Source organism: Dromaius novaehollandiae, unplaced genomic scaffold (assembly GCF_036370855.1).
Source record: "Dromaius novaehollandiae isolate bDroNov1 unplaced genomic scaffold, bDroNov1.hap1 HAP1_SCAFFOLD_45, whole genome shotgun sequence".
Taxonomy (NCBI): domain Eukaryota; kingdom Metazoa; phylum Chordata; class Aves; order Casuariiformes; family Dromaiidae; genus Dromaius; species Dromaius novaehollandiae.
In genome coordinates, this window is record NW_026991505.1 from 2,208,649 (window position 1) to 2,224,429 (window position 15,781).

The 15,781-nt window shown below is 53.2% G+C and overlaps 2 protein-coding genes across 2 annotated transcripts; one reads left to right on the forward strand and one right to left on the reverse strand.

Moving 5' to 3' along the window:
- Positions 1-5,601: 5,601 nt before the first annotated feature.
- LOC135327067 (olfactory receptor 12D1-like) lies at positions 5,602-6,570 on the reverse strand. The gene has a single exon (XM_064504683.1). It carries the CDS (start codon positions 6,568-6,570, stop codon positions 5,602-5,604), a length of 969 nt encoding a protein of 322 aa, XP_064360753.1.
- An 852-nt stretch (positions 6,571-7,422) lies between these two features.
- LOC135327068 (guanylate-binding protein 2-like) lies at positions 7,423-9,510 on the forward strand. The gene is given in 5 exon segments (XM_064504684.1): positions 7,423-7,603; positions 7,705-7,853; positions 8,627-8,736; positions 9,085-9,287; positions 9,422-9,510. Coding segments are annotated over 5 exon segments (732 nt in total).
- Positions 9,511-15,781: the final 6,271 nt, after the last annotated feature.

Here is a 15,781-nt window from a genome sequence, read left to right on the forward strand (position 1 = left end):
GGCCCTCCTGCCATGCCCTTCATTTTCCCAGGAGCACCTCACAGTGCCCGCCTCCTGCTCCTCACCAATCACATTGCTGCAGCACAAGTGACCTCACAATCTACAGCACAGCCCTCACACCTTCACCGCCACCTCCCTCTTGCCTGCCTCTGCCCTCTCCCCTCAGCTCCACGCCCCTGCACTCCAACACCCCACCTGCCCTGCTCTTCTTCTGCCTCCCAGGCCCCCAAGCCCTTCCAGCTGGGCTTACAAGAAGGCTGGGTGCTTAGGGGCTGCGCCAGAGCAAGTTTGGCCTCAGGCTTCAGGCATGCGTGCAGGCTTTGGGCTTTGTGCTGAGTGGGGTCAGGCAAAGCTTTTGGCTGCTGGCTCAGTGTTTGGCTTGGCCTTGCGGCTCAGCACACCTCCCCCCACCCCACTACCTGTTTACCCTCCTGGCATGCCCCTGACCTTCCCAGCACCACCTCACAGTGCCAGATTCCTGCTCCTCACCAATCAGATTGCTGCAGCACAAGTGACCTCGCAGCCAAGAACCCAGCCCTCACCCCTGCACTTGCAGCTCCCCCTCACCTGCCTCTGCCCTCTGCTCTCAGCTCCAGGTGCTTGCACTCCAAGACCAAACACCAGCCCTGCCAGGCCTCTGCCTCTGCCTGCCAGGCCCCAAACGCCTTGGCGCTAGGCTTACAAGACGCCTGCAGGGTTAGGGTCTTTGCGGGAGCAGCATAGGGCTTAGGCTTCAGGCATCAGTGGGGAGGTTGCGCTTTGCAGCTGCTGGGCTTTGGGAAAGCTTTTGGGTGATGGCTGAGTGCTGGCCTTCCTGTTTCTGCTGAGGGTTTTGGGAATGGGCAAACTCTGTGGCCCGGGGTGTGTGTCTGTGTGTGGGTGAGACCTAGAGCGTGCTCTAGCACTTGAAGGCAAGCGATGAGGGCTAGGCCTTAGCTTCAGACACAGGGCAAGAGTGAGGGTAGGGGGTAAGGATTCAGGCTGCAGCACAGCCGTTTGGGTTTGGCCTTAGTGGCTAGAGGAGGGGAAGGAGGGAAGGCAGAAGGGTAGAGCTTCATCTTAGTGGTGAGGCCCCCTCGATTCCCCAAGGCCAAACCCCAAGGGCCACACTGAAGCCTCCGTCTCTGCCCGCTTCCCCAAACTCAGACCCTGTGCCTGAAGCTAATCCCAAGGCCTCATCGCTCGCCTTGGGGTGCTGCACCGGGCTGCAGCCCTCACCCCCACTCCAACCCACAGCCCTCTGCCAAAGCTCTAGCCCCTACCGCAAACCCTGAGCACCAAGGCCAAGCCCTACACTGAGCCAGCAGCCAAAAGCTTTGCCTGACCCCACTCAGCACAAAGCCCAAAGCCTGCACGCATGCCTGAAGCCTAAGGCCAAACTTGCTCTGGCGCAGCCCCTAAGCACCCAGCCTTCTTGTAAGGCGAGCTGGAAGGGCTTGGGGGCCTGGGAGGCAGAAGAAGAGCAGGGCAGGTGGGGTGTTGGAGTGCAGGGGCGTGGAGCTGAGGGCAGAGGGCAGAGGCAGGCAAGAGGGAGGTGGTGGTGAAGGTGTGAGGGCTGCGCTGTAGATTGTGAGGTCACTTGTGCTGCAGCAATCTGATTGGTGAGGAGCAGGAGGCGCGCACTGTGAGGAGCTCACGGGAAATCCAGGGCATGCCAGGAGGTCTGTCCAAGGCAAGAATGCAACCTGTGAGGACATGAAGGCTCCATTTTCTCAGGTATACCTGGCCTCCCTTATAGCATCTACGCAATGTAAAGCCATTTCCTCCGTGCGGTGCCTGTGCACTTGGCTCTTCTTCCAAAATTGGAGTCATGAAAGTGGTCATGGAATGGTATCCCTAAAGGGCTCGTTGCTTTGCTTTCATTCTGCACGGGCTCAGGTTGATGTGTTCAGTGTCCCATTGTAAGCTGTTAGGGAACCAGGTTTAGATTCAGGGTTCGCTTTTGGGGCCCTGTGTCAGTGGAGATGGTTAAGGATCCCAGAGTAACCTTCCTGAGGCTGTGACACGTTTGTTTGGGCAGGTGATGGCTGACCATCTTCCTGGAGAGGCAATAAGCTGCCAGCGAAGCTCAGAGCATTTTTGGGAACATCATACAGTGGGGGTGGGCAGTGAGTGGAGCCGTACAACACAGGAGACCATCCAAGGTGGAGTCACCGAGCGGTAAAGAGCAAAATCAGGAAATGCATAGGTAAAGGAGGGCTCCGCAATCCCAGGAGAGGCCGTGGAGACCCAGCAGGCTCAGGGAAGAGAGACTGGAGAGCCATCCTTGTACTCTCTTTGGCATGCCATAGGCTGGCTCCAGTGCAGCCCCATAACATATCTTGTGCCCTCGGAAATGCTGCCTGGGCCCTCCGAGCACCCTCCATAGCCACATAAAATGGGAGGCGGGGACTGCCAGTGGCATGAGAACCATCCTCTTGGGTCTGCTTCCTGCTCTCACGAGAATGGGCACAGTGGAGTCGCCTCACGGCCCTGTGGCACCACCATTGGCTCTCTGCTGAGCAGCAGTGCCTGCACGGAGCCCTGCAGGGAGTACAGGGGAGGGGGACCTGGAGCAGCTGGCCAGGCCAGCGTGGACACCCTCATCTGGGGAAGGGCTTTCTGGGGAGCAGGGACGTGCCTGGAGGGGAGCAAGGGGGTGGTTCCCAGGAAAGGTGAGAAGTGTCATGGCTTCTTTATAAAAACTGCTAAGGCTATGCATATGATCAACAGTTGTCATCTGTGGACATTGTGTGGTTCAAATCTCAATACGATACAACCTGGCAACTCTGAGAAATATCGGAGTCTTTGGAACAACCCTTGGGTTGGACTATCAAGACCAGAGTTGCAGGAGAAACTTCAGTCCTGGACATTGTTCACATATTCAGAGGATAAATTGTCAGAGGGCCAGCTTACCCAAATAAATGGACAACTACTTGACTGGGCAATCTTTCTCATGATCATGTCATCACCACCAGCTAACTCTAGGTTGGCTGGATCATTTTAACCTGGAAAAGGGACCTAGCTAGGTGTTTACATAAGGTGCCTATCTAGGTGTTTAATAAATAGCCACATGCCACATCATCTAACTCGTGGTGCTCATGAATGGATCAACAAGATTCTCCCTGTCCCTATCTACCATCCAATGAAACCACAGCCAAGGGAATGGGCTTGGTGCAAGCAGTGGGGAAAGAAGACCCTATTGAGATTGACTCTGGTCTGGCACTGAGAAGAGACATAAGAGGTCTGAATGGACCTCTCTGAAAGCACATGAGTGGAGAAGAAGTGGGACACTGCTCTGGTGGTTTTTTCACCTACTTGGCTAGGTAGGGTTGATCAGGTGCTGCACATGGCTAGACAAACGTGCTGCCCTGTTTGCACTCGGCCAGTCCATTTTAACCTCTTTTCTCTCATGCTTCTTTCTCCCCAGTCCCCTTTAGGCAATAACCCCTCCAGTCCAGAAGGCTGTCAAGGAGAGTCACTCGGGTGGCCTCATCTGGGAGCGTACACCCCCTCCAAGGCCCCAGGGACATAATCGCTGCCCCAGGAATGTCCAAGTCTGGGTGCTCCTTTGCACTGATTAGGCTCCTCGCATTCCTCTGCCATCAGTGATCATCTGTTCTTTTTATTGATGGTGACTAGCCTTCCAACACATAAACTCACAGTTTAGCCCAGTGTTTGGCCCATACGTTCTGCAAGTGTTAACAAGCCACAGAAATGCTATGCAGAGGAGTTATTGTGCAGCTCTGGGCACAGTGTAATCTGCTTCTCCATAAAATGCATTCTTAGGAAAAACAGGCACTGGCTAAGGTTGAACAATAAGAAAACAGTAGCAACTGGGAGAAAACAGGAAGCTGCTTCTTGTTGATCTTGCCCCACCCCTTGCAACTGACTTCCTAAGAAAGCATGGGATCTCATTTTGCTCCCATTGTAGATGACTGCATTAATCAATGCAGACACCGCGCAGTAAAAAACAAACAAACAAACAAAGAGCTACTATGGAGTTAGTGGCTACGTATAGGTAGAGGTATATATAGGTAGAGGTGTATATAGTAGTGTAAACAAGGAAGGAGGCAGCAGCAAGGCACAAAAATATAAATCACACCACCCTCCTATAGAAGGTAGTCTTAGAAGCACAGTGATGAGCTTAACATAGAGCATTATTATGCATATAAAAGAGCCCATGTCTAAAAACAAACCCAAGAAGCCTGTTTTCACAGAAGGATGAACTGGAGCAAGACAGTAAGGGGATTTCACAGGTGATCTGGCTCAAGTCATTGCCTCTGCTGAAGGATACAGCACGCATGCAGAATGGTGGGTTGCAAGGGAGCACTCACATTGTCTTTGGCCAGTTAGAAACAGATATTAACTCTTAAAGACCTAAAAACACTTACAAGATCTCAGACTCAAAGAGTGGTCCTATGGGAACAGGCAGTCAGGACCCTTGGGACACTGTCTCTGACAGTATCCGGTCTGGAGCATTGTTTAGGAGAGGAAGAATCTCTTTTGACACCTTCAAGTGCATGGCATGAAAATTTTGCATTGAGGGATTACTTGAGGCCCTAATAGAAATATTTACCATCATCATCATCATCATCCTATGACACTGTTAAAAATGATAATAACAACAATACTAGAAGCACCTTTTTAAGGCTTATGGTAGGAGTCTCAACATGGAATGTGTTGAGCAAGTAGGTATTGTGTGAACCATACCTGGCATGTTAGTGAAGTTTATGAATATGTGGAAAAAAACTGTAGGACAGATAAGAATCAAAAGATCACTCCAGCTGTTACTGTTAGTCCCTGTCACCCAAGCTCACCTTACCTTTAGTCCCAGGGATCACTTCCAGAAGCTTTCTTCAACTGGAATCCACCATTCCCACTCATTTTGAGATTAAGGGTGAGATTCAATCTGAGATTAGGACACCTACATTTGGGGTTCCAAATGTACCTTCCTCCCTGTGAGACAAGTGCCTGAACAGCAGTTTTAACCACTGTGAATCTAGGCAATGGGGGTGGAATTCAGTTGCCCAACATAGGTGTCTAGCACCATCTCAGATGCCCTAAGATAGCTGACAGCCATACAGGGCTGGTAGATCTGGCGCAGGACCTGTGCCTTTCTGGAGCAGCAGAGAGACACCAGCTGAGATACACAGAGTATTTCAAGTGGCATGACATACATGTCTGCACATGGCCAACTGGATCCCACAAAAGCAACTGAATCCCTCCTTGTCTGTCGGCTTTAGGCTAAGATGAATCATGTCCTGACTTCTCTTGACAGCTCTGACTGGGGGTGGGATTCAGCTGCCGAAAGAAAGAAAGAAAGAAAGAGCAAAAAAATGAAGTGACGTTTGAGGGTAAACCACTCTAAAAAAAGGTGTTTTTATTGAAGTATCACTCTCTGGAGCCACTTCTCTTCTCCACTTGGATGAATGGGAGTGGCTGTTCCACCAACATATATTCATCTTTATGCACTGATATTGCCCAAGATAGCAGACGTAGGGCCATATGCAGTAGGTAGGATTTTTCTGAAGGGACCCAGGCTGTTGGCAGTGAAAAGCAGATTTCTGCACAAGACATTCTTGAGCCAAAAGCTCCTCTGATTGCATTGTCCGTTGCCTACTACCCCACACAAGCTGCAAGGCAGAACATTTTCTGCACTAGTAACTGTCTGGAGAAAAGTCTTCTCTTTAGGGCACGTTTCACCTCTGCATTCCTCAGGGTGTAGATCAAAGGATTGAGGACGGGGGTGACAACAGTATACATAAGGGTGGCTATCATGTCCCGCCTGGGTGAACTCCCTGAGGAAGGTGGCACATAGTTAAAAACAGCAGGGACATAGAATAAGGCCACTACTGTGAGATGGGAGATGCAAGTGGAGAAGGATTTCCTCCTTCCCTCCCTCGACTGGACTTTCAGTCGGAGGAAGGAAAAGATGTACAGGTAAGAAAAGAGTGTGAAGACAAAGGGGCCTATTGCAATACTCCCTGTGATGATGCTGAGCAGGTGCAGGTTGAGCTGGTTGCTATTGCAGGCTAGTCTCACCAGGGGCTTGATGTCACAGAAGAAGTGGTGGATGTGGCTGGGGCCACAGAAATGGAGCCGGGAGGTCATGACTGTGTGCATCAGAGCAGGAAGGAAGCCTGTAGCCCAAGCAGCTGCAGCCAGCAGCAGGCAGGCCCGTGGGCTCATGATCAGGCTGTAGCGCAGCGGGTGGCAGATGGCCACAAAGCGGTCATAGGCCATGACAGCCAGCAGCAAAGCTTCGCTGCTGCCCAGGAAGTGGAAGAAGTGGAGCTGGCTTAGGCAGCCAGTGTAAGAAATACCCTGGTGCCCCCAGAGGAACCCAGCCAGCATCTTGGGGATGGTAACTGTGGAGTAGAAAATATCCAGGCAGGAGAGGTTGCAGAGGAAAAAGTACATGGGGATGCGTAGCCGAGGTTCACATATCACCACAGTCACAATTGCCACATTCCCCAGCAGGCTGGACAGGTAGAGCAGGGAGAAGAGCATGAACAGGAACTGCTGCAGCCCTTGAAGGCTGGACAGGCCAAGCAGGATGAACTTGCTCACCTCTGTCTGGTTATCCATCCCTGCAGGGAAAGAGAGAAGAACTCAGCAGTAGCTTGCTGTCTTTCTGTCCTGAGCTGTTATTTCTGTTCCCCAGAGTCCTCTTCCATAAGGTGCAGCAGCAGCTGATGCTGCCTCATGAATGGAAAAGATCAGACACCGAGTCCGGAAAGGGACACAAAAGAATTCCTTGATTTTCCACCCCAGCTGTTGCAACCAATACTAGAAACTGTTGTAACCTAGATGGCCAGTAGTGATGCCGGAGCTGCTACCTGTGTACCAGCTCACTGAAAGGAATGGCGTGTTTGAGGACAGCGAGAAAAGAAAATGGGAGGAAGGAAGGAAGGGAGTGAGGTAGGAAGGGAGAGAAGGAGGGAGAGAGGCAACAGAAGTTGGTTACCTAGTTTTTAAGTGAAGATCACTCTGAAATCCTGTTTGTCTTTTTTTTTTTAATTCAAAAAAGGGTTTTCTAATAAGTTTTCTTCATTCCAAATCCTAGCTGAATATACTGTATCTTTCCAAAGCTGAAGTATTATAGTAGTATAGTTGATCACATATAGTACACCACTTTCAAAGAGGACTAATTCGGACTGTTCGGTGGTGTCAGGAAACCTTTATATAGCCCTCCCTCTCATGGAAACAATCACATTTCTTTCCAACAAAGGAAAATTTCCATCTCTCTGATAACTCCTCTTGGGATCAAGCCTCTGAACCTTATGGGACTTCAGTGCAGAAAACATCAAGGCATAGTGTTTCAGGCACACAGAAAACTAATGATGTTGTGGGGAGTTGAACTGATTACTATGGTGATTTTCTGAAGGCCTCAAATACCTGTTTCACTGTCCCCTCTGCAAGCTGTGTTTGCCATGAGCAATGGCATCTGAAACCTCCATAGAAGTGCCCAGGTGCCTGATTGAGAGCACACAGAGGCAGGGGCTGGTGGGGCAGCAGAAGACCCTGCAGGTGCTGTCATAGTTTGCACAGCCCTTGGTGGTGGTGGTGGCCATCACAGGGCTGTACTGCGCTGGCAAGTCCCACCTCATGAACAGGCTGGGTTGTGAGAGGATGGATGAGAGAGGTGGGGAGCCACACAGGTCCTGGCCCTGGGCGGCAAAGATGCCACCGTTTTCCTGCTCTGTAGCTGACACTGCTGAGCCCCTTGCATCCCCTCCACAGGTTTCTCCCTGGCCTTCCCCATGCAGGCCCATACCAAAGGTATCTGGCTGTGGTGTGTGCCTCAGCCCTGTCAGCCTGGACACACGCTGGTGCTCCTGGGCACTGAAGGGCGGGGTGATGCGGAGAAGGCGTGGGAGAAGCAGAGGCTTCCTTTTGTGCCTACAGAGAACTTTGTGGAAGCTCTCAAGGGCCCAGGCATGTGGCAGGACTCAAGGTGTTCTCATTGCCTGCACTGGTGTGCCAGGAAGAGACAGAGGCTGTGGGGAAGGAGGCCAGTGTAGCGCTAACTGGATAAAGTCTTCTGGCTGAGGAAGTCCTCCTGTCTGGCATCCTTCACCTCTGCCTTCACCTGTCAGAGCCCTCATTCTGCCTGGGATGCTGGCTGTCTGCAGGGGACTGGAGCCAGTCTGTGGCTGGGCCCATGACAGTTTGTGGGACACCGCCTCTTCACAGCCACTCTCCCTCTCTTTCTGGATCTTTGATTACTCAGCAGCCATCAAGCTGGTGGGCCTTTTGAGATCCGGTGGCTGGCAGGGAGCTCCAGGCTTTTGAACTGGAGCTGTCTCTGTGGTGCTGACAGCCAGAGGAGCTAGGAGAAGGCTCGTGAGGTTGACAAGCTGCCAAATTCCTCAGCACTTGCTGGTAAACTTCAGCAGACCAGGAATGGGGAGCTCAGGGAGTCCTTTAATAATCAGAAGCCTGTGGGACTCTCAGAGTTAAGAGTTGAAGACAAAGCGGCTATAGGAAGACATGGTGATGTCGCGTGTGGGGGTCTCTCCAAAAAGCTGACCCTGCCATGGCCCATGGTTAGGCATTCAGGGCCTGGGGATTTGGGGCTTTGCTCACTCTTAGGGGGCCTTGCACAGAGTTTCTTGGTATGAGCCAAGGCTGTTTGTTCCAGGGAAACACCAAGAATGACGCATGGATCTTTGTGCTAGCTGTACTGCTGTCCCGCACTCTGGTCTATAACAGCAAGGGCACCATCGACCAGCAAGACATGGACCGGCTGCAGTGTCCTCAGTGGGGCAGCAGCACCAGGGATGCCCCATCTCCCTCAGCAGTAGCTAAGGGGTTCACACATCTCAGCTCCTCAAACGGCTGCTTTTTATGGGGAGATCAGAGCCTGCTAGTGATGCCCAGTGACCAGGCTCTGGATCCTCAGGGATCCTGTGCTCCAGATCTCAGGGCTGAGGGTTTGAGCCCTACTCCTGCTGGTGACTCCAGGCTGCTCTCTGTCCCTGCAGAATCTCCCCTTTTCCCCATCAAATGCTGATGGGTGGGGAGGGTGGGGTTAGAGTTAGGGTTAGCCCCTCCCTGCATGAGGATCCAGGGTCTCTGTTTCCTTAGCCAGCTCCCCAGCTATGTGACAAAGCTGACGGAGGATGTAAAGGTGAAAGCAACACCTCGGGAGAGTGGAGATGAACTGGAGGATTCAGATAAAGTTTCCTAGTTCTTCCTGACCTTTGTCTGGGCCGTGCGGGACTTCACATTGCACCTGAAGGTGGATGGGGAGGAAATCTCTGAGGACGCGTACCTGGAGAATGTGCTGAAGTTAAAGCCTGGTAGGGGAATGGTGCTGTTGCCAGTGCTTTACTTCAGGAAGGGCAGGATGTGTCCAGCTCTGGACAGCTGCATTTCAGCATAAGGCAACAAAAGCCCAAGCCCTGTGAGCTTGCTCCCTGGCCTACCTCCGCAGGTAGCAGCCGGGAAACCCAGCTCTATAACCATTCCCGGGAATGCCTCCACCAGATCTCCCCAGACTGGAAGTGCTTTGGTTTTGACTAGCCGGCCAGCAAGAGGGACCTGCCACCCTTGGAAGAGCTTCATAACAGTGAGATCGAGCCTGAATTCCAGGAGCAACTGGTGAAATTCTGCAGCCACATCTGGGAGAAGTCTGCACCCAAGACCATCCATGGTGGCAGCACAGTAGTAATGGGGAACTGTGAATGCCAGGGTCCAGAAGGTCAGGGCTGGCTAGTGGCTCTTGGGACTGTGTCTGGGGAAGGCTCAAATGCACAGCCAAATGATGCAGGTGGGAAATGGAAGAGCTTTTCCACTGGCTGCTGTACTTGCCTCTTGATTGAGAGCCACATCTCTCCCGTTTCCCCTCCCTGTACCCATTCTTGCTGCTCTGCCCCTTTGCTGCTGTTGCAGACTGAGCATTGTGGCTTCACCACTCCCAGCTGCTCAGAGCTGAGGATGGTCCTCAGGGCACCTTCACTCCTCAGGAAAGGCAGTCCCTGAGGGTTGTCACAGGGACCAGCATGTGGTTGAGTCCCACCTCTCAGAGACGAGAGAGTGACAGAGAGCTCCTCATCTACCAGTGGCAAACTTGTAGAAAGGTCTCATCCCCATGGGAGTGTGCTACCATGCCCTGGGACCTCTTCCCCATCCTAGAGGATCTGGGTCAGGAGGGATATCTGGAGGTCTATATCCACACCCTCTGCTCTGAGCATGGCTAACTTCCCAGTTAGATTGTGTTGGTCAGTACTTTGTCCAGACAAGTTCTGAAAATCTCTGGGCCCCTGCACCACTACTGCTCCACTCTGATGCTGACAGTTTTTTCCCTAATACCCAGCTGAAATGTCCCTTGCTGCTGCTTGTGCCCTTGTGCCTATTGCACCTTCTCCTCCTGTTCCCCCGGCCTGCTCAGAGCACCTGCTTTGGACTAAGCAGAGACAGGCACTGCTTATTCCGACCTGGGGTCAGAGGAGGGCACATGGAGACTCACCTTTACCCAGCCCAGAGGGACTGTGGCAGTGCCCGTGGGCTGACAACAGAGCAGAGCAGGACTGAGGGGAAGTGAGGAGGTCTCCAACAGCTCCTCCCGCAAACCCCAGGTAGGGAATCACTCACTGGAAAGCAGTCCTGAAAGAAGACTATGAAGTAGAAGGGAATGCTCTGGTGAGCTGCCACTCTTGCACAGCTGGACTCTGCATTTCATCTATGGGCACTCTAAAGAGCGATGCCTGTGGTTTCAGCTCTAGGCACATCCTAGACTCCCCGTGACCAACAGCGAGTCCCTACCACAACTGTTGGGGGCTGCTCTGGCTTCAGAGGGGCTGCTGGGGGAGCACTGGGGCTGGCACTGCTCACCCTGCACCTCCCATCCCAGGGTGCCTCTTGGGCTCCTGGCAGCTGTTGCAATGATCAGGAGGGAGAGCCTGTTCCATACCAGTGCAAGGCACCAGGGTAGTGTTTCTTATGATCCCAGCAAGAAAGGCACTCAGACTCTGTAAGGTATTGCTTAAAATACCATTTATTGGAGCTAACACAAGAAGGAAAAAGAGGAAAGATAATATTATGTCCTCTTAGATGCTGAGAACCCCAAGCTGTGCAGCACTGGGCAGACCTCCAGTCAGGGCATGGCATGGCACAGCACACGGTGCAGATCCCATCCATGGAGAGGTTCACCAGCATCTTGCTCTTTAGGGCTCTTACAGGATTTCCTCAGAAGAAAACAATCCTATTCATCATTTATAGTGTCAAAAGGAGGTTTGCATGAGAACTTGCTCCTTCTCTTGAGATAAAGACAAGGGCACACAGGTGGTGGAATTGCCAATAGCAAATGGGAGCTGTCTACAGGCAGGTGTTGGTGTTATAATACGCCTGGAGAGTTTGTCCTGCAGCCAAGGGACACGTGCAGCACAGCACAGGCTTGAAGGCCAAGCTGTACGTGCAGCGAGGTGCAGCACAGCACGGCACATGCCTGTGCCTGCTCAGGTTACCCGTTATGTGGATCACCAACTCCTCGATGTACAATAGTCTTCCAGTTAGGATCACTAGCGAGCCCTGTCTTGCTTGGGTCCAGGGGCAGCTTGGGGGCCTCAGCAGCGTGGGAGGGAGAGGCGGGAGATACCTGAGTGCAATGGAGGTGCTGCTCTGGGGTCTGGGACCTGGCAGAGATGGCTCTGCCCTGGATACTGCCTGTGGAGCCGGTTCCCAAGAGAGAAATGGTCTCAGCTGTCCCCAGGGCATGGGTGAGTGACAGGAGAGAACCCGAGGAGGCCAGGCCTGGGACAGGGATGGGAAATGGCTCTGTTGGAGGTCTCCCACAGAGGGGATGAGCTGGGCCTACAGTGCCAGGGGCCATCATGATGTGGCACAGCCCCAGGGCATGCTCTGCCGGCTGCCAGAGTGGGGCTGGGCTGTGATACCAGTGCCAGGAGGCCTTCCCCAATGGGCTCCCAAGCTGCCAGCTGGCTCCCAGCCCTTGCCTTAACGCTGCTCACCCGAATGAGCTTCCCAGGGCCTGCAGGGCCTGCAGAGCTGGTTCCTGCTCTGTGCAGCACAGCTGCCTCTTGGCAATGGAGCAGTGAGGAGTGTCCTGGCTCCAGCCTGCACCCAGCCCTGCTGCCCTGCTCGTGGTCCCACAGACCTGCCCTGCAGGCACTTCACAGGGCAGGGTACCTTCAGGGGTGGGGAAACATCCCCCTGGCACAGTCCCAATGATGTGCCCCATCCCCCCCCCCGCAGCCCTCCTGCTTTGGCAGCCTCCCACCAGTGCCCAGTCCCTGCCTAGCCCTGGCTGTGCCCCACACAGGGGTCAGCAGACCGCTGTCCTCCAAGGGTCTTTGGGGGTCTGGGCCAGCAGAGAGGCTGCTCAGGGCTGGCTCTTCCCCCTCGATACAGATGCTGACATCAGGCCTGGAATGAACAATCAGAGCTGGAATTTACCACTGCAAGGGGACAGGTCTTTACCTTTTCCAACTACACATCAAACATCTTCTCCTTTCGAGAGGCTCCATCCACTGCACGCCCCCAGCACGTGGTGCCCCTGGAGATCCCATGTGCTCTCCGAGCTGCCTCCAGATTCCCTGCCAGAAGGATGGTGTCTGCCACTGGCCCTGTCTCATGTATGACAGCCCCGGGCAGGTGAGTGGGAGCCCATTCACCATCTCCACTGCCACCACAGTGAGCCATGAATCTGGCCCTCCGTGCCTAGCAGTCTTTACTGGTAAGACTGGTCCTCGGGAATGCCAGGACCTAGAGTCCGGGGCGGGGCGGGCGAATCTGGAGAAAGGAAGACTTTCTCTTGGTAGAGGAGGATTGGGTTAGGGATCACTTCAGCAAACAACTTACACAAGTCCATGAGCCCTGATGGGATGCATCCACAAGTCCTGAGGGAGCTGGCAGACATCATTGCTGGGCCACTCTCAATTATCTTTGACAGATCATGGCAACCAGGAGAGGTGCTTGAGGATGGGAAGAAAGCAGATGTCACTCCAGTGTTCAAAAAGGGCAAGAGAGAGGACCCAGGGAACTGCAGGCCAGTCAGCGTCACCTCAATCCCTGGGAAAGTGGTGGAGCAGCTCATCCTGGGAGCCATTTCCAAGTATATGAAGGATAAGAAGGTGATCAGGAGTAGTCAGCCTGCACTCACCAAGGGGAAATTATGCTTAACCAACCTGATAGCCCTCTGTGATGGAAAGACTGGCTGGGTGGAGGAGGGGAGAGCAGTGGATGTTGTGTATGTCCAGTTTGTTCAAATCTTCCCTAATCTGAGCCTCCTCCACCAAGGGTAAATCTTCACCTCTCATATTCCCATGGGTCTCAGGGGCCTGAGATTCCTGAAGCCATGTCTCACCAGGAAAGACTGAGACAAAGCAGGCACTGTAAACCTTTGCCTTTTCCATGTCCTTTGTTACCATGTCCCCTGCCCTATTCTGTGCTGCAACCACATATTCCCTAGTCTTCTTTTTGCTGATGATATACCTGCAAAAGCCCTTCTTGTTGCCTTTCATGTCCCCCACCAGAGTCAGCTCCAGGTGGGTTTTGGCTTCCTGCATGCTTGGACAGCAACTCTTTATTCCTGCCTGGTCAGCTGTCCCTGTTTCTGCCTCTTGTATGCTTCCTTTTCATGCTTGAGTTCAGTCAGGAGTTCCATGTTCATCCATGCGGGCCTCCTGACACCTTTGCTTTGTTTCTTGATTATCAGGATGGACCATTCTTGAGCTTGGAGGAGGTGATCCTTGAAAATCAGCCAGCTCTCTTGGACCTCCCCCTTCTCTCCAGGACTGTATCTCATGGGATTCTTCCAAGCAGGTCCCTGAAGAGGCTGAAGTCTGCTCTCCTGAAGCCCAGGGTTGTGATCCCGCTTTTTGCCCTTCTCCCTCCTCTCAGGATCCTGAACTCCACCATCTCATGGTCACTGCAGCCAAGGCTGCCCCCAGTCTTGAAAACCCCAACCAGTTCTTCCTTGTCAGTGAGTATCAGGTCCAGCAAAGTGCCTGCCCTCGTTGACTCCGTGATCACCCGTGTCACAGTGTTATCATCACTGCACTCCAGAAACCTCCCGGATTGCTCCTGCCCTGCCTTGTCCTTGTGTCCTTGTGTGCACACACTTGGGGTGGGCCCCCTTCTGCCTTGTTTTGTTGATTATGAGGTCTCTTTTATCATCTACTAAAGCACTCAGCAGCACTTTGAAACCTCAGGCCCTACCCCTCCACCCACCATAAACGTCTTCCCTCCTCTGCACTCCTTGGAACAATGTGCACAGCTGGACAAACTGGGTTTTCTTGGGTGATCACAACAGCCACTTCCCAAACTACTTCCAGCAAACCCCTCCCATGCCCTTGGGCACTGCCAGCCACTCCAGCACAGCACAGCCCCCATCACAGTGTGGCAAAGCCATTCCAACCATGGCTCTTCTCTGAATCATTTTCTCAGGACAGCAAGTACAGAGTCATGGAGCCCAACCTAGACTTCTTGTGCACCGAGGAAATGATGCCCTGGTGTGGCATGCCTCTGCATGGAGGATGGCAGAAGGCAATAGTGCATTGCACTGGGTGTATCCAGGCAGCATCAAGTTATGACATGGCTCCTTAGACACTTTTCCTTAGGACTGAGCTCTGACGCAGGAGCTCAGACGCCCTATGGAAGCCCACATTCGACGGGAAGATGGCAGTGGGAGACTGGCGTCAGAGGGAGGACCACTAGTCATTCTTCAGCCACATCTGAAAGTCTCTTCTGGTTGTGCCCCACAAGGTCTGCAGAGGAAGCAGGCAGAGGGCACAGACCACACTCTTGTGCACTTTTTATGTCTCAGCTCCTTCGCCATGAAGCCTGGCTCTGCGACCCAAGCACACTGGTGTGTTCGCCCACCCTGCCTCTTCACACAAGTTATCTGAAGACTGGTATTTCCCACCCCCAGGCACTCTCCAGCCCACTTCAGGCCCCTCCCCAGCTCTCCCCACCTCCCATTGCCTCTCCCAGCCCATCCCAGCAGAGCAGGACAGTCTGGGAATCACCTCACGGCAGTGTCCACCACAGGGTGCTGCAGGTATCTGCATACTTGACACCAAGCCTGAGCCCCTCGAATGGGCACAGCAGCTCCTGGGGTGGCAGAGAGTGGGTGTCAGCCTCCCCACCAGCCCTAAGACCTCCAATGGCACTAGGAAATGGAAGCCAGTCACTCTCTTGCCCCCCTGCTCTTGTCTCTAGGATGACAGCTGCCACCTCAGCTGCCTCCTAACCAGCCCCACTCCCCAGGCCAGCACAAGTGTCCTGGTGCTGGGGCTCCTCCAGCAACTCCTGCTGCTCTCCAACCTCCCTTCCTAGTGTAAGACGAGCCCAGCCTTCAGGCACTGCACTGGGAAGATCCCTTTTATTACAGAGATGCTGTCACAGCAGCCAGCTCCGACCCAGGCACAGAAGGCCTCTGGTCAGGCAGACCAGGTTCATGCCTCTGGAGAAGTGTGATAAATACAAATATCTGTGTACAGAAATGATTTTCACAGATATAATAAACAAGCAAAGAAAAGCATAAGCCAGCCTGAGAGAAACTGGGAATCGTTCATGAAGAGAGAAGGGCAGCCTATGAGTGGTAAAATACTACACATTGAATCAATTTCCTCAGTGCCTCTTTGATCTCTTTGTTCCTCATGCTGTAGATGAGCAGGTTCAGTGTTGGAGGCACCACTGAGCACAGAACAGCCACCACCAGCTCCAGAGCTGGGGAGGACATGGAGGGGGGCTTCAGGTAGGCAAACATTGCAGTGATGACGAACAGGGAGACCACGGCCAGGTGCGGGAGGCACATGGAAAAGGCTTTGTG